General features: G+C 41.2%; 1 protein-coding gene across 5 annotated transcripts in view; it reads left to right on the forward strand.

The window, feature by feature from the left end:
* The first annotated feature begins 7,429 nt into the window (after positions 1–7,429).
* LOC116993884 (synaptotagmin binding cytoplasmic RNA interacting protein) overlaps positions 7,430–25,791 on the forward strand; it is a 26,296-nt gene continuing 7,934 nt past the window's right edge. For 3 of the 5 annotated variants that reach the window (XM_033055064.2, XM_033055060.2, XM_033055062.2), the window contains exons 1-10: positions 7,576–7,658; positions 8,957–9,116; positions 9,985–10,103; positions 10,278–10,385; positions 12,139–12,252; positions 12,335–12,511; positions 17,423–17,558; positions 18,290–18,495; positions 23,364–23,513; positions 24,827–24,948. In XM_033055064.2, the coding sequence (XP_032910955.1) occupies positions 8,969–9,116; positions 9,985–10,103; positions 10,278–10,385; positions 12,139–12,252; positions 12,335–12,511; positions 17,423–17,558; positions 18,290–18,495; positions 23,364–23,513; positions 24,827–24,948 (1,280 nt within the window). In that variant the 5' untranslated portion in view covers positions 7,576–7,658; positions 8,957–8,968. Of the gene's footprint in view, positions 7,659–8,956; positions 9,117–9,984; positions 10,104–10,277; positions 10,386–12,138; positions 12,253–12,334; positions 12,512–17,422; positions 17,559–18,289; positions 18,496–23,363; positions 23,514–24,826; positions 24,949–25,791 lie in introns of all 5 variants that reach the window. The other 2 variants (XM_033055063.2, XM_033055061.2) reach the window with 2 other exon arrangements.

Genomic DNA, 25,791 nt, shown 5'->3' on the forward strand with positions numbered 1-25,791 from the left:
AATTACAAATTTGTTCAGATTTGAACACAGGTTATGTTGCCTGCACTGCCCTGTGCAAAACAGTGAAGAGATTCCTGGTTAATGCTGCACAAGCTGGAAAGGTAAAACTTCTACACATGAGCTGAAGCTCTATTTTAGGTTAAGATCTAATTCTAGTATCACTCAAGGCCCGTGTAGAAGTAGAGAGTAGATCTTCCAAAAGCTTATTGAAAAGCAGCAAGCACAGCCTGAGGTACTGATATAGGCAGAGTTCATCCCTGTGCTCTGGTCTGATGTTTGTGCTGTAAAAGTAAATTCCTATAGGGCAGCATTCTCCAGGTATCTTTATAAAACCATTTGTATACAAAAGGTTGCATTGTCTGCCCTTGGGATCTGCAGAAATGCTGCATTTGGGTAGTCACTTCTGCCTTGCGCCTGGCAAGGGTCATAAATATGTGTGTGTGAGATTATTCTATTCTTACAAGGGCCTTGAAGACACAAGGTTATTTGGGCTCACCCATCCTTGAAAGGATTTTTAGGTTCTTTGGTTACATGTTAAGTAGCCTGGAACACTTGACCTGAAAGCTGTGTACTGCAACTGCTGCATCAGAGTCTTTCCTGAGTAATCAGCCATGAAATTAGTAGCCAGCTAAAAAGGCCTGGGACATAAGCTGAGTTTCTGGCAACTGATCATCCATGCCATAAAGGGTTAATGCAGTCTGACAGCTAAAGCCTGGGCAGCAGTTTGATATTTGGGCATGGTTTAGAAGTTAAGGTGGGGGATAGCTTAGCTGTGAGAATGCAAGCTGTGCTCTCCATATTTGCCTTGCAGCTGGAGAACAGCCTGTGACCTGTCCCACCTGCTGTATGGCTGTGGCCATTGTGTCTGTGGTGTGCTGTGCTCTCCTCTCCTAGGAAAGATGCCCAGAGCTGGAGAAGAATATTCTGTGACCCAGTGACATGCTGTCTGCCTTCAGAGATGAGCTTAATGCAGTAAGTAACTTACATGTGGTTAAGTAGCTCCCAAAGGTCTCCTTCCTTTAGCTGGCTTTTACAAGGATGCCAAGTACTGGAATCCTTATGGCTGCTAGGCAGTACAGGGATGTAAGGGCTGAGCTGGATGTATGTCTGGGGAGAAGGAAGGGCTAAATACAGCAGTAAGTTCTCTATTGACACTTTCATTTGTGGCTTTATTCAGTGAGTTGCAGCTTCAGCACTTGGCTATCTCTCACTGCGCAAGTGGACAGGACAGCACCACTGTCCTGAGATGACTCGGAGATATTTTGAAGATGGATGCTGATAAGGAATGCTCCCTGCAGTTCTCTTGCTCTTCTCGTATGGCAGAATGCACTAGGACACGGAGGAAACTTCTTTCTTCAACCTTTCCATGCCGATTTGAGGAAAATAGGGCAGTATATGTGGTAACTCTCCTGTCACTCTTTGCTGAATATCTTGTCCCCTCTTTCCATGGAGCTTTGCCAGACACTGACCTAATGGTAACATTCCTCTAAGAGCTTTAAAGCATCAGATGCTTAGATAACAGGAACGGAAAAGCCAGCAGCTGTGTCCTAACCCTCACACTTGTACCCACAGCAATAGTAAAGCAGGTTTTTTTGGTCAGATTGGGAAGCCTTTTTCCATAGTTTCCTCACCCTTGATAAAACTGTGGGCTATTTGTATAGGAAGATTGTGATCTATAGTGGAAAGAGGAGTATGTGACTAGAGGGAATCTGAAGGAGCATTTGCATGTATACTTTTCCAGGAAGTGGAAAGGATTTGGGAAGAAAGGAACAGATTAGTGATTGCATATTCTGCTTGCTGCAATAACAAAGTATTTCAATTGTTAGACTGAAGAGCAGAGACCAATATTCAGTTTCCAGCAGTGGATATTAGCTAACGAAAAATACAAAGATAGGGCAAGCATAGATCCGACATTACTTTCTGGTATGCTCCCCCAGTTTGTGCAATTCCTCCACTAATTTCCGTTGCAAAATTTAAATTGGGGTGATATCTCTGTCTCTGCATTTAGCAACTTTAGATGGGTGTTTCATGCATTCATTAGTTATTTTGGGGGTTTATGGAAATACCTACACTTTCATGTGCCAATGCATTCCCCAGCTTTAGCTGCATGTGTGTAAAAGTACCAGTTTTTGCTTGGCTATTTGCCTGTTTGATTTAATGTTTCCTAGTTCTTCTGCTGGAAGAACGAGTGAGCAGTTATTCTCAGTTTTCCCCATGCCACTTCTGACTTGTAGGCCTGCATTAGGTTTCCTCATCTGTCTTCTCTGTAGTGAAGGTATAGGTGCTGAGTGCAGTAATTTCACGATTATAAGCCGCACCATTTTGACTAAAATTTTGGTCCGAACCCTAAGTGCAGCTTATAATCAGGTGCAGCTAATATATGGACAAAGAATGAAAAGTTACTGACACCTGAAGTGTGGCTTATAATCGGTGTGGCTTATAATCGTGAAATTACTGTAACTTAGCACTGCTTTCTTCCCAGTAAGCATGTGGCATTTGTAGTTCATTGTTGCAAGGCTGGACCTATTTTTGAGTGAAAATAGTCAATTTGGGATGGCTTTCATTTGGCATTTCCACAATATATGTGGAAGTGACTTCAATGTCTTCTGCCCATGCAAAAATAGAGTGCTCTCCTCCTCCAGTCCTCTTTCAATACTTGCACATTAGCCTACAGCATACTGCACATACATTGAATTCTACAGTGATTGCTCTGAACCCTCAGCTGGTAAACAACTGTTCAAATCTTCCTACTTAAGTTAGGAAAACACTAAAGGTGTTAACAGAATGTGAACTAAACTACCTTCTGCTCCTTCTCTTGTGCCTCTTTCTTACAAAGTCAGCTCTGGAGTGATGTACCTGTGTGTTTGTGGATGATGTTGACTGAGAAGAGGCAAAAACAGTCATTGATACTGGAAAAAAATCTTAAATCATAGATACTTTACAGAAATGAGCAGTTTGACACCCTTTCTTTCACTGACAATGTTGCTATAGCATAGATATAAAACAAAAGGGAGAGACAAATTTAACATCTTCAGTCTATACACAAAATTCAGCAGCAAAAGAATTCCTGGGAGAGCCTCATTCTTCCTCATTGCCAGGCTTGTCCTCTGCCTGCAACTATCTGGGCAAGCATTTGGCAGAATGCAGGTGATTTCAGCCTCAAAAGTCTTGAAATGCATTGTGTCAAGTCTGAAGGATCAGACTCCCCTCTTGCAGAACTAGAAGAATTTAAAATTAGTTAAAATGTAGTTACTTTGGGTTTTTTATTTTGAGGGGGGAGGAGGGGGCATTGGAGGGAGATGGGGAGAAAGAAACATCAATTCATGGATAGAAATAGGTTTGTAAAGATCCAGGGTAAAGAACTGTATCACAGAATCTGTCTGCTCCAGCAGGGCCACCTACAGCAAGTTGCTTAGGCAGATTCTGAACGTCTTGGAGGATGGAGACTCTACAACCTCCCTGGGCAACTGATGCCAGTGCCTGGTCACTCTCACAGTGAAAAAGTGTTTCCTGATGTTCAGTGTTTCAGTTTGTGCCCATTGCCTCTGGTGCTGTGAATCATACTGGATTTACAAATGCTTTGTTTGTTTTGTTTTCTTGACTTAGAAGAAGTAGAGTGTGTGAAGAATTAGCAGGGTCAAAACTAGAACTTTAGAAATAGTTTAAATATAAGGGGGATTAACCTTGATTTTAACAAGTGCTACCCTGCCTAGATTTGAAAATTTTGAATATGCACAAAGGATATAACTGGAAAGAATGTAAAAAGAGAATATTACCATTAGTTTTGTTAGTAAAGTTTCTTTGCTGAAATCATATGACAATTTTAGATGGTAAGCTACTTCTTATAGAATGGAATAACTCTCAAATCTGCATATTAAAGACTGAGACAGTAATATATGAAAAATATTTTTTTCTGAAGAAAGCTTCATATATGTGATTCATCTCCTTTTCATTAATTTCTGACTTTCATTCTTCTCTTAATAGATACAGGTCATGCATTTTATAATGCATCCTATCTTTTAAGATAGAGAACTTGATTGATAGAATGAAGAAATTGCACAAAGTTTTAATTAAACAGGTATTTCCCCAAATAGCTTTATTTTACCAAGGATCTTGCAGGGCATATAGGCCACTGGCCAGCTATGCACTGCATTGAATAAAATGCAGACAGCAATCCTTTCCTGAAGTTAGATATCTTCATAATGTATAGATATATTTATAACTTGGCAGCTTTACCAACCAGGCTAAGAAGAGGGAATGGCTTGAAAAGCACACTGCTGAGAAACCCCAAGAGTGGCTCATTAATTTCAGGATTCTGCGGTGGCAGACACAGCACAAGGGGCTTGTTTCATTATTATGAGCAGTGACATTTGCTGCATGACCAGAGTGATCCACCCCTCTAGGGCTGTAGCTGGTGCATTTTGTAGCTCAGGTACAGTGAATTCTACAGACAAGCCTAAATTTCCAATGAGTGCACACTTTGGAAAGGTGAGGCATCATAGAAACTGAAGGTAAGATTCCTGTTGAGTTTCCTAGGTTTTTGTTCTTTGTTTAGGATATGATTGTTTAACTGTATATAAGATATAAGTAGCTCCAAAGGAAAAAAAAATAAAGTCTTTAGTTTTCAAATTAAATTTCTTTTTTGCTGCTTTATCTGTGATACTCTGTAGTTGGTCTTGTTGTAATCACTGGTTATACCATGGGTTTGCTGGGAGGCACAGAAGTCCAGCTGTGGCTTCAGTGTGGTTCTGCAATGGTTATAACTGGAACAGAAGCAGGCAATGTTTTCATATACCAAGAAAATTAAGGAATCGACAAAATTTTCATGATGGTGAGACGCTGTCAAACTTCCAGGCACATGCAGAGAAGCTACTAATGTAAATCTAAGTCACCAGGTAAGTACCGCCAAATGTTCTCAGCAAAAGTATTTTTTCAATCAATGTTTTACATCATTAAAAAGAAAAACCCCACTGGTTTCATGGATCTTTTCACAGAATTGCAAAATATTCTGAGTTGGAAACGACCAGTAAAGATCATTGAGTCCACCTCTTAAATGAATAGCCCATGCAGGGATTAAGCCCATGACTGTGGTGACTGTGGTCTCATTAGCACAATGCTCTTACCCCAGTTGAGCTAATCTCAGGGTTTTCCTGGGCATGGCACTTTTGGCTTTGATATTAAGGCTAATAATGGAGCCATATTTGGAGGAACTGTGTGTCAGACTCTATGCTTCCTGCTTTCCATGTAAAATTTCAAAGGATCAAGTAACTGGAACTCTGACTCTAGGTCAGCTGTGATTTTAAGTAAGGGTGCACTACATTAATCCTAGTCTTTTTATTGGTTTTGCTTTCATTTTATGAAGGAAAAGTTACACGCATAAAAAGCCTTTCCTCTAAAAATGGGCCTGAAAGCAGGAGTTAGTTTCTCAAGTTTGCCACCTACGGTTAGTGAGATTGACTGGCTAAGAATTATAATAAGAATTAAAATGAAACACAGTAAGTTCCACCTCAACAGGAAGAATTTCTTTACATTGAGGGTGGCTGAGCACTGGAACAGTGCTCAGGGAGGTTGTGGATCTCCCTCTCTGGAGAATTCCAAATCCACCTGGACATGTTCCTATATCCCCAGCTTGAGGTGACCCAACTCCTGGCAGGGGAGTTGGACTGGATCATCTCCAGAAGTCCCTTCCAACCCTAATGATTCTGTGATTTTTTTTCATTATTTTCACTAGTTCCAGAGAAAAAATGCATTTATGAAATTTAGGTAATATTCTGGACCACATGTGTATTATAAAGATAACATAAACACTTCTGTAAACATCTGAAAACAACATGCTTTGGTGCAAATCCTCCAAAATTGGAAAAATTGGAAATGTGGAAAAATGCTCCCCAGGCTTGTTTTTGAGAATATTACTTTCGCTGCCCAGCTGACAGCTATGTTCTTGGGAAAAGTTACTAACTTTTGAACACAAAAGATATGTATTTTTATAAAGGATATGTTTGAATTAAAAATTAGCTGGACTATGTGATGGTGTGCATCTGCCTTGTATTTGTTGCTATTTCAGACAAATCTGTGGAGTGGTCCAGCTTTTTATGAAGCCTTATTGCTTTGAATACTTGAAGAGCTCTTTTTTCCTTGTATCACCGAATACCAGTTGTACGTTTCACATACGGCAGCATGTGAGCATTTGTTGACACTGAACTAGCCCTGGAATTGTCTGTGCTTGCTCCACTGCACAGGTTCAAGTGTTTTTAAAGTACTGGAGATATGCTGGAAGTATTCGGCCGGGCTCAGGGGCAGCAAGCGCTGCTCAACTTGTGGCTGAGCTGCCTCTGGGGAAGTGAGTAATACTGTATGTGCCTTCCTGCCTCCGTTTTGCTCTTTATCTGGACGCACAAGTCTGGCGGAGATCAGTAGGTTGGTTTCCAAGTTTCCCGTGTGGGGTGTGCAAGCGCGATGTGCTCAGAACCGGGATTCTTTCTGAAGTGTACGCTCCAGCGAGGAGCCCGCCTCTGCCAGCACTGCGCGGCCAGACCGACCCACATTCCACTGGGGCCATCCGGAGAAAGTTAAATCCCCGCCGCGGGTGCGCTCCGAGCGCGGCTGCGGAATTCCGGCGCTGGAGCTGCGCGGCGCCCCAGCTCGAGCCGCTTCCAGCGCCGACCCCCGCCGCGGGGCCCCGTCCGACGCCGCCGCTCCGCGCAGAGCCTGAAGGAAACTCCCGTTCCGTGGCCCAGCTCTGCCTCCGCCCGGCGGTTCTGGCGGGGCGGGCGGTGCGAGGGGCCGGTGCTGCCCCTCTGGGCAGGGGTGAGGCGCCTCCCGTCTCCAGTGCGGGAACGCCGAGCGCCGCCGGGCTCGCCTGGCCGGCAGCCACACAAAGCGTGGCTCTCCCCTCCCTTTGTCTGCGTGGCTTTGTCTCCTCCGTCCCCTCCCCGCCGCGGGCCGGGACTTTCCCCCCAGCCCCCCCGCCTGCGGCCGCTGCCGATCCCCCCCTTTTGTGCCACCTGCGCGCCGTGGGAACGGCCGCTCGCCCAATCCCGGTCCGGCCGCGGCCGCTCCGCCGGCGCCGAGCCCGCACAGGTGCAGGCGGGCGGTGCCGGGGAGCGCGCCGTCCGCGCACGGGGCTCGTCCCGCCGCCGCCTCCCCGCGGCAGCGCTTCCCGCGGGAGGCAGGCGGGGAGGGAGCGAGGAGCGCAGGGAGGGAGCGGCGCGCGCCGCTCCGCATGGAAGGCGGGGAGCGCGCGCGTGGGGCGAGCGGAGGGGAGAGCGGGCGCGCGCGCGCGGGCGGGGCTCGGCGGTCTAACCCTTGCGGAGCTGCCTGGGAGACCCCGGGTTTTGGGGCTGCGCCAGCGCGCGCGGCGGCGCCTCCTCCTCCTCCTCCTCCTCTTCTCTTCCCTCTCCCCCCGCTCCGCTCCCGCCCGCCCTCCGCCCGCCCCCCCGCGCGGAGTGGAAGGGGCCGGGGCTGGTGCCAGCAGCAGCAGCAGCAGCGGCGTGAGCGCTCGAGCGGCCGCCATTTTACGCCAGCTCCAGCAGCAGCACTGCCCGGACACACCGCCGCGGGAGCGCGGAACGGGGGCAGCGCCTCAGCACGCCGAGCCGCGACCCGCGCCCCGAGAGACCCTTGGCACACGGCGGTTCTCCCCCCGCAGACACACACAGGTCAGGGCGGCCGGGTGCTGGCGGGGTGGAAGCGGGCCGGGTGGCAGAGCGGGCTGAGGCGGCGGAGGGCGGGAGGCGCACGCTGGGGCCCTGCAGCGCTGTGGGGCCGGTGCGCTGCGCGATGGGTGGAGGAGCTGCTGGCGCTGCCTTCGTGGCCGCCGCTGTCGGGCGGGCGGGGGACGGCCGGGCCGGTGCGCGGCCCCGGCGTGGCGGCGGCGGCCGGGGCACCACCCGAGCCGGGCCGGCGCGGGGCGCGTGGCTCCCGCCTTATTGTCCCGCCGGCCCCGCCGCTCCATTCATTGCCCGTGAGGGGCAGAGGGCGAACCGCGGCCTCGGTGCCCGGCGTGTGCGCGGGGAGCGGGGCCGCCAGGGTTTGGCGTGGCCCCGGTCACGTCGGGAGGCGGTGGGCGACGGGCAGCGGTGTTTCCTGGCTGGGAAACGGGGCCTTGCATTGTTCCGGACCAGGAGTGTGGCCGGGAGGCGGCGGCGGGGCCGGGAGGCACCGCGAGCTCCCGGCCGGGTGGTGAAATCGGGCCCGGGGTGTTGCAACCCACTCTCCGGGGGGAATAGGGTGAGAGGTGGGGAATGGCCGGGGCTCGGGGCGGGGGGGAGCCGCTCCTCCCGCGGGAGTGTGGCGGCGAGGGGGGGAAGTCGGTCACTGGAGGAAGTTGTAGGACATCTGAACGCGCGGAGCACGTGTTTCCATCGGGCTCATGGCCGCCGCCGCCGTGGGTGGGTGCGGGCTGGGAAGAGCGCTTTGTTCCTCTCGCTTGCCCGGCCGGCACCGAAGTGGAGGCGGGAAGGGATCCCGGCCGCGCCCGGGGCCTGGAGGGGCGGCGTGCGCCGAGGGGCAGCGAGTTTGCAGCGGGCGGTGGAGGCGGCAGCGAGTGTCAGTGACGGTATCGCGGGGCATGTGGCAGGTTTGCTTGTCCTGCCACCCCCGCTGTTGCCTTTTTGCTCCATTTCTAACTTGTTCAGAGCGTCTTAAGGAGTGCGTTTGAGAAAGGGGAGGTGAGTCAGTGTCTGTCTGGATTGTGTAAAACCTGCAGTGAAAGCTACCCCACCCCCCCCAGGCAGTGGTGTTAGGGCTTTCCTTTGTGTTAGTGCTTCTTTTGAGGAATTTCCTGCGCCTTGCAAAACTAAAAAAAAAAAAAGTATCGGGGCGGTGACCTGCTATTTTTTATATTTTTTCCCATTACTTTCAAATAATAGGGTAGTCTGTTGCATGTATTGTCACTTGAATTGTGCTGCCTGAAGATATATTTAGCTTAATTTTGATGCTTATTGCATTTGAACAGATATCTGGAAACATGGCTACTGAACATGTTAATGGGAATGGTACTGAAGAGCCCATGGATACTTCTTCTGCAGTTACCCATTCTGAGCATTTCCAGACATTGCTTGATGCTGGTTTACCACAGAAAGTTGCTGAAAAACTAGATGAAATTTACGTTGCAGGTAAGATCTAAGACTTGCAAAACCACACATACAATACTTCATTGGATTCTGCTGTCTTTGAGCTAAAATAGCAACTTTTTGTGGTTTCCAAATGTATGGGAACTGCAGTCTTACCAAAATCTGGATGTTTTAGATTCAGTACATCAATTTTGTGAGGTATCTTTCAGAGGAAAGTCCCAGGCTACTTGGGCTGAGGGGTTGGAACAAGTATGCAGGGGACCAGAGCAACAACTGGAATAGGCAACAGATGATTTTTAGGAGGAGCAGGTGATGTGATCTTTGTGCATTTTTTTTGTGGTAATTGTAGGTAACTGTAAGAAACTAAAACCTTGGTATGCATCTTCTCGTGTAAGTGATAGCTCCTGACATGGTGTTTGGGCTTGTGGATGCAGAAGTTATGGTGTTGGGTTTTTTCAGATGTGGTAATAGCTAGCATTTTTTTAAGCTTGATTTTTGGATTGTGGTGGTCATTTTTAGTGCTGCAGTTTATTTGTATTTATAGTCTTTGAGAAGTGTACCAAGGTACCATTGCTAGGCAAGCTAAGTCAGGCTTTGGTAGGTTTTGATAGACTCCTCTGAATTCAGCTTCAGGATATTTAAATTAAACTTGGCCCAACTTTCACAGAAGTCAAGTGAACACATAAGTGTAGCAACTTTTACTCTGAATCTTATCTCTTTTGGTTTTTAATTTAAGGATTATGTACCCTTAAATATTTAACTTCAAAGGAACTACATGGTTTTTCAGGCATAGTAACTTACTTTAATCAGTAATTGATTTAGAGGTCAGCGAAATGTGTTAGGGATGCTACATTAGGTTTTACAAAGATTACTGACCAAATATAATTAGTAATTTTTTTCTTTTCTCTAGGGCTAGTTGCACATAGTGATCTAGATGAAAGAGCTATTGAAGCTTTAAAGGAATTCAATGAAGAAGGTGCACTGGCAGTGCTTCAACAGTTTAAAGACAGTGATCTCTCACATGTTCAGGTAACGTTAAGCAATTTACAATATAATTGTTGAGGGATAAAATGTTAGTTTTCTGGGAAGAGGTCTGAGTCTCTTCAGTGATCCATGTGTGATATGTGAACACTGTATTAGTTCAAGGTAAAATGAGATTCCAGCCTGTCATGTTTTCAGAATTGAAGATTGTATCTTTTGCAGAACAAAAGTGCCTTTTTATGTGGAGTCATGAAGACATACAGGCAGAGGGAAAAACAGGGGACCAAGGTGGCAGATTCTAGCAAAGGACCAGATGAGGCAAAAATTAAGGTATGTTGGTAAAAATAAAAGTTGTGAGATCTACTTGTTGTTTGTTTTTCCTGAGTTGTTGTGATAGTTATGTGGATTGTTTTGGAACTGCTTTTCTTAAAAAGGTTATTACAGATTATTTGTCACATTTGTCATTGTTGAAAGGTGCCACTTGCAATTTTGTCTTGCACTTTTTCCTTTTTAAGTAGAAAGCTGATATGTTAATTGCTGGAGCTGAACATATAAAAGTGAAAAAGATTTCACAGTTTGCGCTGTGTCTTGAGACATTTATGTCACAGTAAAAAGTTTGTGCATACTTCTCAGCATAGTTACTTGAGTTCAAAATGCATAAGTTCAGCTACTGCTGATTGTTTTTCCTGTTCTGTTTTTTATTGTTGTTGTTTCCACTCCGCCCCCTTAGTTCAGAATTAGAGCTGCTCCACAATAGGGAGGAGATACCACGTGTCTGAAAAAACAGATTGTAATGGATTTAGGATTTTGCCCACTTCTTATGACATAATCACTGTGCCCATAAACTGTACCCCAAACTATCTTAATAAGGGATAATTTTATTTTTTTACCGTGTCTGCTGTTAGCAAGAGACTCCTTTCTCAAGAGTTAGGCATAGAATGATTTATTTTAAAATACTGTGATTAGCAACTTTGCCGAAGCTTAAGGGAAGGAAAACCATCTAAGCATATTTAGGTGATATTGTAAAAAACCCCAGAGAGTCTCTTTCTTCTTTGTCATTTCATGTATATAGTATAAAATAATCATTATAAATAACTGTGTACCCTGTAAAATTAGAAATTTTTTTTTATCTTGACTTTGAGGCTAGGGTGCCATTAATTACAAATTTTTAAAAAACTGTGGTTCAGTTTTTGTCACTGCCACATAAAACAACAATATTATGAGGACTTGGTTAATAACTTCAAGTAGCCTAGCTTTTACTGCTGATAGCTATAGCAGCTAAAAGAGCTGCAATTTTGTAGTTGTAAAATTACTAACTCTTTACTATAATTGGGCTTGTTTAATATGCAGTTTCATTGTGTGTAGAGTTGATTTGTCTTTGTACAAAATTATTAAGAAAGACTTAATTTTAGAGGAGTTTCTCATGTGTTTGCATTCTGAATGTCAGCTGACGTTTTAAGTTGGTGGTATGTCTGTAACTATATCTAACTCTATCTATAACCACATGCAGTGGTTCTAGTGAGGGTTAGTTGTCCTGGGATCCTGTATAAGCCCACAAGGAGTTGGAAGGGGGGATGATAAGAGAAAGGCAGTAGTACTACCACTTTTGTAGTTGGGTACCTGTAGCAGTCTGTCTGTATAGTGTTCCAGGGGTGTAAGCACTTAAACATGTGTTCTTTAACTTCACACTTATGAGTAATCTCATTAAGTGCAGGGAACTCTTGTGCATAAACATCTGCAGGATTGGACATGCCAAAACAAGAAGTGGCTCAGACTAAGATCTTCCTAATTAAAGGGAAGCTCACTATTTTATTACTTGTCCTTTTTTTTTTTTTTAATGAAAATGAAGGAATTGGGAATACTGGATGTGAATTTCTAATTTTGTAACAGTGTTTCTTTACCTAATAATTCTGTTAATTGTTTTGCAAGTTTCTTGTTGAAGTACTAGCAGTAGATTTGTTTGTGGGAGCTTCAAAGCAGTACAGTTTAAAAGGAATTAGAAGCATGTCTGTCTGTGAATGAAATGCAGCTAAACTTGCTCAGTTTGTATGTGATTTTAAAATTTTAAGTTTCTTACTTGAAGGCACTGTTGGAGAGAACTGGCTACACTCTTGATGTGACTACTGGACAGAGAAAATATGGTGGACCTCCTCCAGAGTCTGTATATTCAGGACAGCAACCTTCTGTTGGTACAGAGGTAAGAAGATGATGTTTATGCAGCTGTAGACTTGCTCATAGGAAATACTTTTTATAAACAGTGCTTTGTATGTCTGTTGTAGATATTTGTGGGCAAGATTCCAAGAGACTTGTTTGAAGATGAACTTGTTCCATTATTTGAGAAAGCTGGACCTATATGGGATCTCCGCTTAATGATGGATCCACTAACTGGTCTAAACAGAGGATATGCTTTTGTCACTTTCTGTACTAAAGAGGCAGCTCAGGAAGCTGTTAAACTGGTAAGTTTTCTTGGGTTTTTTTCTTTTTTGATGAAGAAGCATCTGGCTTAGAAGCAGTTGTCCTTCTGGTCCTGGTGCTTAAATGTTTAAGGTGAAGCTGTCATTGTTAGATTACTTCATAAATGTCCACTAGGTGTTAAATTCATTTCCTCATTGCATATAAATATTTACTGACTGCATTAGGGACAGGGAAAAAAAAAGCTGATGAGCTGGTGTTTGGTCCAGTTAGATGAGCCTGTATTATTAACCAAAGTTGTTTTAGCAGTAGTGACTTCTGAGCTGTATGGGCTCTGCATCTGTGTGAGTTTTGGAGTGTGCTGTGGCACAAGGGCAGTGCTGGTGTCTGTGACTCCTGATGTGTTTCTGCACCAGCAGGGGGCCTGTGCTGGAAAAGTGCTTCAAAGTCACAGAATTTTATAAGATACTTCAGTTGGGAAAAAAATGCCTTTTGAACATTGAAGGTCAGTTCTGTTTGCTGCAGCTGACAGGAAAACATGCTAAGTCCTACCAGCCTAAGGAGCATTCCCTCTGTTTTGTGCAGATATATGAAATAGTTTGATGTGGTATACTCATAATAAGCTTTTCAGGTTTTGTGCATGAAGTACCTACCACTAAAAGAGAGGGTGGGGAGAAACAGTACCTTGATCCTTGCACAGTGCCTTTATTTTCCTGGCTAAGTTGAGTTTGAATTTTTTGAGCTGGTTACCGCGACACTGATATGGCCAAGATTAGTGTGTGGTATGACTTGTGGGTGTAGTGATACTGTACTGCTGTAGTAGGGGTAACATACCTTGTTTGGTAATGAAGCATAGCTTAAACTAAGGTACTCTATTTGCATATCAGTCAATTGGTGGAGACAAATCAAACTGATAATGGGAATTTTTTCTGAGAAAGTGCACAAATGTCTGCAAAAGTGGAAGTACAAAACCAATCTGCTATATACTGATTAGCGTTTTAAGTAAGAACAGTTGGTTGTTCCAGTGTGCAGTCAGATATACTGGGGATAACGGTTGACTTTCATTGTCAACCTAGCTGTTCAGAGTGTGTGTGAGCTCTTAAGATTTAACTCTTAAAACTTAGCAAAACAGTGAGTCAAATCACATAAGTTCTCAGAGGCACCTTTTTCTTCATTTAGCTGGATTCCACTTAAAGACAACATGGTCTGGAAAGTAATTTGAGTCATGTTTCCAGAAAAGTAACATCAGATCATAGCCTGAGTCTTCCACTAAACAATATAAGGGAAGGAGCTACTTGGTGTCCCTTTATGTCTGATCTAATATGCAGGAAAAAAAACACACTATTTTCTGCTTGTCAGTTAAATAGCTGCTAAGGGTAATAGCTGAGAAGTGTTGCAGTTGATGGAGCAGTTTTTCAACGTTTATGCTAAACTCTTAGAAAGTAAGTTTAGTCTTAAATTGGATTCTGTGGTATGTGTCGGGTGTTTTTGGAGTGATTCCAACCATAGTTGACTGCCTAGTTTGGTGTATAAGTTTCCCAAGTTATCTAGAAGTGGTTTGCAGGAGTATTAGCGAATTGTGGCTGTTGAGCTCAGTTGAAAATTGTAGGTCTATAACTTGTATTAGTTGCACATGCATGGGAGGTACTGCTGAAAGATCTCTTCAAAACACTGAACACTTGGTCCTAGCCATTTTCATAACCTACTATTTTAACAGGTGGTGTTCTTTTTAATGCTGCCTATAATCTTCTCATGTGTATACAACTTTCTTCCCAGCTTTCTGGACTCCTTGTTATTTTCCATCTTTTTCCAAGAGGCTTGTTTTTTTCAGGACAGTGTATAAAAAATTGATATTAAAAGTCCCTGCATTGCCTATAGGCTTTTAAGTAATAATAGACAGTATATTTTTGTTGGTACTCAAACTGCAGTAGAGAATGAATTGACCTGTCTTCAGGCTTTTGGTGCAACATATTTTGCATACGATTCATGTTTGTGTGACTGCTGTATGTATCTTCCACAGTCTGTAAATCAAGTTTATGTAAAACTGAGCTAAAATTTCTGGATACACTTCATGCTGACTTACTTTATTTGTTAACAAGAAGTCCTGCAGTTTAAAAGGTTGCAGTCTTGATTTTGTTTATGCATATGCATTTTTAAGCCACTTAAAATTAATTACTCTTCATATCTGTAATTCTTCTCAGTATCAGACCATAGTATCACTCCATTTTTGTCTTAAGTACTGTTATTTGTCTTGAGCCAGAACTATTTTAAACACAATTTAGGGAATTCTCTGCTTTTTATATGACCAGTATTTAATTCAGTGTGGTTAACCCTTTGCTAGTTAAGTATAAATGGCGTCTCAGATGTTCACACAAGCATTCACTACCAAAGTAGGATATTTTTTTAAATCTCATTTTTTCCCTGTTAATATGTTTACTTTATACTGTTTAAGAATTACAACTCCAGTTGTGTTCTTTTGCACCCATGTTCAATTCTCCTTCCTATTTCATAAGAGGTTGCTAGAGTGAAGTTTTTCAGAAGATTTCTGTGTGAATAAGGTTATCTACAGAATAAAAACTTGAGGTAAAGCTTGTAGGAAAACATACTGAAAACTATTGAAAAAATCAGTATATTTTTGACTAGAACAGGTATAAACTTGATCAGAGTGGAGGTACAGCAGGTGAGTTAAGCAGTTTGCCAACTATGCATAGAGGTACAACTTGCCATTTGCTCCTAACAAACTAAAATTGGTAGTGAAAATTTAAGTCAGTAAAGTGGCAAGACAGAACTTCTGCATATTTTGACTTGTTAGTAAGTTCTTACATAAGTCAGTGAGAAAAAACCCAAACTATTACATTGTCAAGAGGGTGACAATCTCTTCTACTGACTTCAGACACAGATTCCATGGTGACAGGAGGGGGAAGCAGTATGCTGACATAGCTACTTTGGTAGCCTGACTGTTTTGGCACTTTACCCAGATCATGATCTGAGCCTTTTTATGTCTAATCTGAGTTTGCAGATGGTATGCAAACTATTTACCTAAAAATCACCAACTCAGTGATCAGGAACACCTAACTGAAGACTGTTTTCTCTGTGTAAAGACAAACACTTAGTGAAAAATACCAGTTAATAAATTGTAGGATGAAAAAAGCTTCTAGAAATTATGAATGGAACTGCAATATGATAGAAAATATTAATTTTACTTTGTTAATTTTACTCTGATACAACATACTGAGTTGTGTAAGAGACTCTTGTAGGATTAGATGTGTAGCCAAACTTTGGTGTTAGACTTTAGCAGGAGCAGTTGGATAATGCTTTCTGTTATCCATATAGAATAGAGTATTTCATTTGGAAGGGATCTGCAACAATCATCTAGTCTATCTGCTGACCATTTCATGGCTGACCAAAATTGTTGCTGTCATCTTGACCATCAAGGGCATTGTCCAGATGCCACTCTTAGATGGTGACAGTTTTGGGGCATAGACCACCTCTCTAGGAAGCCTGTTCCAGTGTTTGAGCGTACTCTCAAGTAAAAAAATTTTCTGACACAAGAGAATGTTTCCTAGTGTACAGTTCAGTTAGTAAAGAATCATTTTCACAGACTAATAAACTGTCAGCTTCTTTAAAGGTGGTTCTTTAGAAGACTTCTTTTTTTAGCTACTATAATCTCTCCATTAATGTGTATGTTTATTATACAGTCTTATGTGTATTATTATTATACAGTCTTAGTATGCAGCTAGTGCAGCTCCTACTGCAGTTTCCTACTTTAAAATCAACTAATGCCACATGGGAAACAGATATGGAGGTAGAAATCCTTTGTCTCCTGCTATGTTTTGAGACATAATTAGTTGTGAAGATACCACTTGGGGTCCTTTCCACATATATGGTTCTCAGTTTACATCATTTTGCCCACTTCTGGTGCAGTTACCTAGCTTAGAAAATTTTCAGTGGTGGAGTTTTTGTTTGCCCAAGATGAATATAAATAAACATCTTCCCCCAGATTTTATTGCACAAAAAGCATGATGGGGTGGAGGATAACTAGCTTAGGTAGTAAGATTTTGCGTCAAGCACAAAATAAGTATTAGAATAAATAGCTAGATGAAATTTTTAAAATCTGTCCTGCTACTTGGCAATAAGATGTTGACCACAAAATTCATTTAGCTAAAGAACTGTCTGTTGCAGGGCTTCCAATTCGAAGTGGGTTGATGTACCAGCAGTTGTCCTCCCTGCTGCTTACTTTAATGATGCATGTCTGTGTCTGGGTCTCAGTGAAAGGCATTTTTAATGGTTTCTCAACAGATGTCTACACTAATACTTTTTTTTTTCCCCCCCTTAAATTGCTGACTTATTCAGGGTATCTTCCAGATGTTATGGGAGAAGCCTTTTAATAGAAGACTTAAAATTTCAAGTAATTAGAAAGTTGTTCTTACTGTTTACTATCTTTACATGTGTAATGTTTATGCTTTGGAAAGTATTTGCCAATTGCTCTTGAACATTTTGTGGAGAAGACCTGATCATGACTCTTTCTTTTGTTAACTGTGGAACTTCAGAAGGGAATCTGACTTTAATTGGAATTCATGTCTTATACACAAATCAAGAATTTATAGCTACAACCTATAGAAGAACTTGCATTTTTTTTCTGCGTGGTTGTGAAGGGACTGTCCTTGCTCTTGATGACTTGCATGGTTCTGTATGAAAAAGTCTAAAGAAAAAAGTTTGAGAGACTTGAACAAGGAGGGAAGAATAATTGTTGGGAGAAATTGTGGAAATACCTTAGAAAACGTGGATATATTTCAGAGTAGTTGAATATGCATTGTAAAAATGCATTGAGCTGCAAAAATTTAATGTATTGATCAGTTCTGGGTTTTCCAAAGTTAAATATTTGGTATGCTGCGTTTGAAGGGGAGTGAAAATTATTTGTAACTGATGATTGTCCAATAACTTTTTTCTTGCAGTACAACAACCATGAAATTCGTTCTGGAAAACATATTGGTGTATGCATTTCTGTTGCCAATAATAGGCTTTTTGTTGGCTCTATTCCTAAGAGTAAAACCAAGGAGCAAATTGTTGAAGAATTCAGCAAAGTAACAGGTGAGTTAGTAACTAGGTTTTGTAGAGCTGAAAAGTGTCAAATGTGTTCAGTGATGAGCTTTCTCTTGGCTTATAGTTGAATGATGATGAAACTAAACTTGAGATCACTCAACATTCTTCTCAACATTATGTATTGGGGTCTGTTTGGGCTTTTTAAAAAACTCTTGTTTTGCTGAGGGCTGAGATACTTGTAGTTAGACTAGATGGGTGGTTCTAAGTTCTACCTGTAGAGTAAGTGTGAAATGTTTAAAAAACCTGTTTAAAGAAATTTGAATTAAAAGTTTAATAATTTCAGTACTCATGGATGTTTTAAAACTTCTCAAGGCGAAACTGAAGCAAGCTGAACAATGTAACTGGTTTTGTGCTTTATAATTCTTAAATTTTAAGGATCTCTTTTTGATAACATTTGAACCTGCAAAGGTACTTTTTGATGACTTTGTTACTGAATGATAGATTTCGGGTTCTTTGGGGCAATAAACTTTTTAGGTATTGAAGTCATGCAACTTTTATCTCATGTTGTTTAGACATTATGGACAAAACACACACTGATAAATGTTGCAACTTAGGGGTTTAAGAGGAGAATTGACAAAACAAAACTTTTGGCTGCCCCTAAATCTTCTCTATTCAGTTAGAGAAAGGGTATTCTTCCATAGCTAGAGAGACAACCCGTATTTCATAATGCAAATCAATGGAGTGAAAGCATAACAAATAAATATTTTATTTAATTTCAGAGGGTCTTACAGATGTCATATTGTATCATCAGCCTGATGACAAGAAAAAGAACCGGGGTTTCTGCTTTCTTGAATATGAAGATCACAAAACTGCTGCTCAGGCCAGACGTAGGTTAATGAGTGGCAAAGTGAAAGTCTGGGGAAATGTTGTTACAGTGGAATGGGCTGACCCTATAGAAGACCCAGATCCTGAAGTCATGGCAAAGGTAATAAAACTGTAAGGGGTCCATAGGACATTTGAAGTGCTGTGTTCCAAATTAGGTATTTCCTGGCATTAGCCTAAAATTAAATAACATCTTTCGGCCTTCCTGACAGAGATGTTGTAGGTGTGATGATAAAAAATGAATATGCTTCAGAAATTATGTGGATTTAAAAACTCTATATGACCTTATATTATTTTGTGTTCCCAAGGCTGAATAATGAATGTGATTCTTGCCAAAATGACACATAGGATGACGTAGTTAATTTTTTACCTGGAAGTGATAGTGTTGACTCCTACAGTTAAAATGGTTTTGTACCCTAGTATTTGGAAGGACAGAAATAGAGATAACATTACAGAACAAGCCTTAATTCTTTTTAAACCTGTATCATTTCTACATTAGAACATGTCAGTGTTCAAATGTACTCAAATGTATTTTCAAAGTTGCCATGAGCAGTTACTTCTGAGAAGTTAGACAATTAACTTGTACTTGAAACTCAGTAGTTACTTTTAATTTGGGAGAGTTAATTCCTTTTTGTATCTAGACTGGCAATATTTTGGACTTTGAATATTGAGGTGAAGCTGAAGTCTGGACTGTTAACATTTTGAAGTACGTAGTACCAGTTGTTTTATGTATGTGTGAGGTATCTTGCCAGAAACAAACTACCTGAATTTTTTCCCCCGTCAGATATTGCCCGACCCTGTCTTTTTCAGTTGTGTTGTGTAGCTGAGTTGTTTAATGGAAACTCCTAGCTAGCCCATATCCTTATCTCTTTCTCTTTGCTTGCTTTTCGTCTGTGCTTTTACTCTCAACTGAGACACGTCACTTGCTGGAGTCCTACTTTGATGGACCTAGTAAGATAGCTTGGCTGGGATCTCCTCTTTGGTGAGCCATAAGGGAAAAGGGTTGGGGTGGGGGCTCATTTTAGGGAAAAAGCTGCTTTTGTAATACAGGTATTACAGAAGCTTTTGGACTATCTTGTCTGCAGACTTTATTTTTCTTGCCCAGCATGGTAGACTGTCAGCAGCAGGGAAAGAGTCTTGCAGGTCAAATTTGTGGAAGGTGGCACTTCCTAAATATGACAGCCTGTGTGTTTAGTTTCTTGGCTCAAAAGAGAAGAGACCTAACCCACCAAACTATTAAAATAAATAAGCAGGAATTTCTGCTGATATAACAAAATAGATGGAAAGGAAATGATAGGGGACAATAATGAAGCATCTCTCCTAAGTATGTTTATGGGTATGTGGAGTGAAAGGCTAAAGAAATTAAAGCTTGGTTGTGGTTTTCCGCATTTACCATATGGGTTTTTTTGAATTTTGTATTTTAAATGGGACACGAAAAGAGAAGAAACATGAAAATGAAGGAAAGAAGTATAGAAAACATGGAGAAAATCAACTAGTGCCACATGCCAAAGATAGGACATGAAGCTTGGATTGAAGATGTATAGAAAAGTGACGCTCTATGAATAAGAATACTGAAAAAGTAGAGAACATCTGGCTTGTGTCTGAAGACAGAAACTGAGATGATCATTGGTGTCTGACCTTCCTCACTGGCTGTGTCTCTTAGTTTATTCTTGGAACAAGGAAAGTCTCTACTCCAGTCTTTCTTGGCCACCTGCTGTACCTGTGCAGAAGCTGACTGTGTCGGCCCTTGTCGAAGTGTAATGTTTATTTTCTGTTCTTGCTATCTTTCTCCTAAGAGAAAGAGCAGCAGAGCTGCTGCAGTCAGTGATTTCCTGGATGTGAGCTGCAGGTTGGCTGTCATTGCTTCTGACTACTGTCAGTCCAGAGCAAAGGGAAAGCTATTGATCCATGTTACCTTGCACATTGTTATGGTAGAAGGCTCTGGAGGAAACTGTGACTAGGAGAAGTAGGTTGTTTTTATCAAAATAATCATCTGGTCATCAGTTTTCTTGAGAAAACTGCTAGAAGACTGCTAGAAGAGCAAGTTCATTAAAAGCAAGCTATAAGGAAGACAAATTCACATAACAGTGTTCTAAATCTTTAAGAGGCAGCATGTGACTTCATCAATATATGGACACCTACTAATTTAAATTTCTGAAATGTCTACATGAGTCTTTTTTTCCTTAGTCTTCCTGATAAAATGTTGAGTTGGAGAGTACTGTATGAGTAAATACCTATCATTTCAATGGACTGTTACCTTAAATGCAAAGTAGCTTGAGCATGATGAGGGGTGAAGCTAGATTCTTAAGCTAGATGGATGTGCTAGAGGAGATGAGTGCTTGTACTAACAGATCAGAGTATAATTAGTTAAGGTATTGACTTCTGGTCCAAAGCAGACTTTTTTCCAACTTCACAAGCAGCTGTGTTGATAGTTTAATTTCTCCTAAGTATCATTGTGTTGCCTATTACACCTATAGTCTAGCTGAATTTATTAATGTTTTACTTGATTTCTGTAGGATGGCTGAGGCTGCAGAGGACGTTCGGGAGTGGCAGGTTAAGCAGCTAAATAAAGTCTTATGCTTGTGGCTGTCTGGCAGATTACAGGACAAGAGACAGGGCTAGTAACCCTTGGAGAATGTGGCCTGAAGTGTTTGTGCTGTAGGTAAGAGGAGGAAAAGGCGCAGTTACCAGAAGTTTTGGGATAGGCTAATCTTAAGCAGTTCTTTAAATGTGAGTTCTGCCTTTAAAACAAATGTATGTGCTGGGTATATTGCTTGTTAGGAGTATTTATGGATTCTTGTTGTAATAATGTGTGAACTTCAATAAAGAGGACTTCTGTTTTTTCCCTTCCCTCCGTTTTCAGCTGGCTTGAGTGAAGTAAAAATGGGTTCATCTTCTCTCAACCTATACTTTAACCTGCCTAATAGCTTTTGCATCATCTTTGACTCATTCAGTTACACTTCTAATCAGTAACATGAGCAAAGGTGTTTAAAAATTTCAGTTGTTAGACATTAATGGATTTGTCTACACTGGAAAATTTAAATCAGTTGCTTTTTTATTTCTTCAAAAATACTATATTAGGGCATCTTTTAAAAAAATAGAGATTATTATGTCTGGTTTATAATTATGTCTGTCATCATGGACTTATTAGGCTACTTAGAGTTCCTTGTGATGTTCTAGTTTTCATCCTTTTTCTAAAGAACAAGAATACAGAACATTTGTTTAAAAGTTAGTGGTTTTCAAAATCATTGATTGCATCACAAAAATTTCCTGTAATTAATTTCCATGGAATAAGGTTAAGGTAACAGTTAGGGTATTTTACTAGAAATGGTTATTATATATTGGTTACAATAAATAAAGATTGCTGTTACCATCAAGACACGTAGGAAAAGCTAAATACATAATAGGAAACAGCATTCCTTGTGGAGTTGGCTGTCACTTTTATGATCTCCTGAGAATCAGCAGGAGTAACTATTGCCAAAGTCTAGAGTTGATACACTGGGTTGGAGTTATGGTCTGTAGTATCCCTTCCAAATTCTTCATCTTATCTTAGTTCAGCTAGTGAGTGAGACAGATTTATGGAAGTCTGTCCTGGTGTTTTTTTGTAACTCAATTATAAAACAGTTCTTTCAGCAGGGGGTCCGGGTTTATTGAATTCCTGTATGTGGTGGGAGTAGAGTACAGCTCTGCTTCAGAAATTGAAGCATGCTTTCCTTGGTCCTTTCACACCTTGTGTGATTTGTGTTGACCTTCAGGGTCAGGAGTCAGTGCTGCCATGTGCAGTGTTCATGCGATGTCATCAACTAATTTGAAACCAGTAGGAGCAGAGGGGATGTAAGCAGAAGTTGCAGGTCTTGCAGCTGATTGGCAGCTGCGTTGTAGGCAGGTAAGACTGAGTATTCCTTGGCAGTAGGAGGTGATTAAACTGTCAGGGCATGGTGCCAGCATGTGGAAGGAGCTCTTCTCAACAAGTTGAAGATTCTTGTAAATTGTGAGAACACATGGATGACATCATGTAAACATGCTCATGTCCAGTCATTGAGTGCAGCCCTGGCATGGACACAAGGATGAGTATTCTAGTACTGTCAGGTCACTAATAGCTGATTCCTGGTTTCTAGTATATGTCATCTGCTATGTTAAGTAAGGGTTTATTTTAAGCTTTTATCAGACTACTCTAGATTTTCCTTTATCCTATGCAGTGGGTGATTGATGAAACTTTATATTGATAATTTAGTCCATGTCAGGCAGTCAACAGTTGGATAATTACCTGCCTTTCTGATTTTAGAAGATGGGAGCCGTCTTTGTGTAGCTTAAGAGTCGTATTGCCTACTTTAGTGAACCGGGGGAGGGAATAAACTTCCGGAGTTATTTGGGGGTGACTCTTCCTCAAGGGAACAGCACAGTTTAACTTCTGAGAAAGGCAAAGGGTAACTGGCCAGTGTCAGGCAAACACAGTCCTGACATTAGGTGTTAGCTATAGCATGGGAACCACAAATTAAGCAGCTTGAAAACTGCAGGCCTGTCACCTCTGACCTAGATATTGCAGTGATGACTGTTCTGCAAATAACTGAGCAAAAGCCTGTCTAAACAATTAAATGTTTTGATAAGTTAATTGTTCTGTGTGTAACCAATTCTGGTTACCTTCTTTCAAGTTTAGTCGTGCTCTGGGTTGAAGATAACTGCTGCTAGGATCCTTTTAAACACTAACACAAATTGGATTGACTTTCAGGATACTAATACTTATGTAATCATATTTGATAACAGATTAAATATTTCTGTCAGGGAATTTTGGTGCTAACTGATGCTCTGTGACTATTTAAATGTAAATATTCATATATGTGTATGTAAAATGCCATACAGACAATGTAATGTTTTTTCAGTACTGCCAATAGCAGTAACTTGCAAAGCTTCGTTTTGTGTTTTGAAATTGATCATACTGCTAAGTATTTTTTTTTTTTTACTCCCCCTTAGGTGAAAGTTTTGTTTGTTCGCAATCTTGCCAATACTGTAACAGAGGAGATTCTAGAAAAGGCCTTCAGTCAATTTGGAAAGCTAGAGCGAGTGAAGAAGCTAAAAGATTATGCTTTCATTCATTTTGATGAACGGGATGGTGCTGTAAAGGTAAGTGAAGAGGACTGTGTGTGTGTGTGTTGTAAGTAGTGTTGTTAGAAGCTGTATACTTCCTCTAACTTGAGTAAAAGCTTAGTCTGGAGAAATGGTAACACATTGTCACTGATAACTGTCCTTTCTGGGCGTCTCCTAGGATGATGCAATTTTAGCTTGAAAAGGGGATCTTAAATGCACCTATCCTAAGTAATTCTGCAGATGAGCTTTTAAGATAATAATGTTAACATTTGAAACACAAGTGCCAGAAGTTGAATGACTCTTCTAACCAAATTATTGGTAGAAATCTAAAGCAGTTTCTCTAGGGCAGGTGATAAAAACTTAGGTAATGGTTTTATTTATTTTTCCAGGAATAAAAACTTTTTTTTTTTTTTTTAATGAGGGGTGCTGGATAGTTTACTAATTGTCATTCCTGGATTTTGCTAGCCCAGTCTTGATGTCATGTGTTGTCAAGGAAGGAAAAGTGTAATTCTCCTCCTGCCTGTAGTATATCCATTTTTTTATGTTCTGTGGGTGGATGCAGGATACAGGGGAATTCAGTTTTTCTTACATATGCATATGTCTTAAAGCAGATGCTTAGGAATGGAAAGAGTCTTAGTAAGATGTTATATGCTGTCAGGGCTTAGCTATGTAGAGTCCCTAAAACTACTAGAATCTTTAGGATTCCTCTGCTTAAAATTAACTTGTAGTAATAACTGTGGCCCATGGGAATTGTCCGTGGCAGGGAGGGTAGGGAGGAGTTGATGGTTTGCTGTTTGTTTTGCATTTTTTTGAGGAGGGGGTTGTGGGGAGGTGGTGGTGTGGATTTGGGGAGGAGTTGGGATTTTTTGTGGTTTGTTTGTTTTTTCCTTGTGATCAGAATGACTCTAATTTTGGTTTCTGCTTGAAAAAGAAAGTGATACTTACCATAAGTAAAATAAAGGAATAGCAGAATGTACTGAGCTCTAGCTTTGGTACTGTTTGCCTGTGTGCTGACATTAGGAATTTATTCATGGATTACAAAATGTGCACTCTCAGAGGACAGTTCCATCACTTCATTAATTGTAACAGCTTGTAAAGATTGAAGACTGTTATCGGTTCTGAGGGGAAGATTTCTTAACCAATACATGAAGTCCTGGGTTTGACAGCCAAGTCCAGAAGAGATGCATAACTGGAACCCATAATACCGTTCTGTCTAAAATTTTTTAGCTCTGTATTGTTATTTTAGCTCTGGATAACAGATTTTAAAATGCATACTCTAAAAGATAGAACAAAATTAATAACTTCAGATATGCTTGGAAGTATATTTAAAGTCTGGTTAATTCCTTCAGGCAATGGAAGAAATGAATGGCAAAGATTTAGAGGGAGAAAACATTGAAATTGTTTTTGCTAAGCCACCAGATCAAAAAAGGAAAGAACGGAAAGCTCAGAGACAAGCGGCTAAAAATCAGATGTAAGTGTAAATGCATGTAGTTATGTTGTATTGCTTCTGAAAGACGTGTACAATCCTGTAACATTAGAACGTCTGGGTATTTTAGTAGATATACTGTAGTGTATACAGGTTTTCTGGCTTCTCTGAAAAATGTTGGATTCATTTCTCTTTGCACAAAAAAAATCTAATAGTGGTGTTTAGTGATAATTTAGGTACTCTGTTTATTGAGTGTGAGAGCACTGGAGGAACTGTCTGAAGGTCATGAAACATGCATGCTTCTTCTTATTCTACATTTCTCTGTATTTTTGCAGTGACATCATGTGGATGAATTTAGCATTGTGTTCTTCTCAGCAGGCTTAGTAATAGCACCCCCTCTTTAGTAAAGTACCCACTGAAAGGAGGATCCTGATATTCTTTCTTGCCACTTGCAGAAGATACATCTGCCTATGAAGCTTATGAACTTGTTTTGATAGAGATCTTGCACTAGTAAATGCTGAACATGGTTAAAAACAAAAAAAAAGACAGTTTCTTGCTAGTGTGTTCTGCTTAATGTTCTCATGTGTTTTTCTTCTTGGATATCTTCCTGCTTTCTTAACCATATTCCCTCCCCCACCTTACTTCCAAAAATAACTTGGAAGTGCTGTTGTGCAGCATCCAAGAAGATGGAATAGTGAGGTTGCAAGATTAATAGAGATCTCCACATGGTGACCTACTGTGCACATGGAATTGGTTAAGTTTGCCCTGCTTATAGTTCTCATAACTTTATTAGCCCTTTTGTTCTTCCATGGGCATCTGGTGTTACTGTAAGAAGTGAATTTTAAGAAATGAATTTCTTTTTTCTTAAGCTTCTCTTCTGTGCCAGGC

Source organism: Catharus ustulatus, chromosome 3 (genome assembly GCF_009819885.2).
Source record: "Catharus ustulatus isolate bCatUst1 chromosome 3, bCatUst1.pri.v2, whole genome shotgun sequence".
Classification (NCBI taxonomy): domain Eukaryota; kingdom Metazoa; phylum Chordata; class Aves; order Passeriformes; family Turdidae; genus Catharus; species Catharus ustulatus.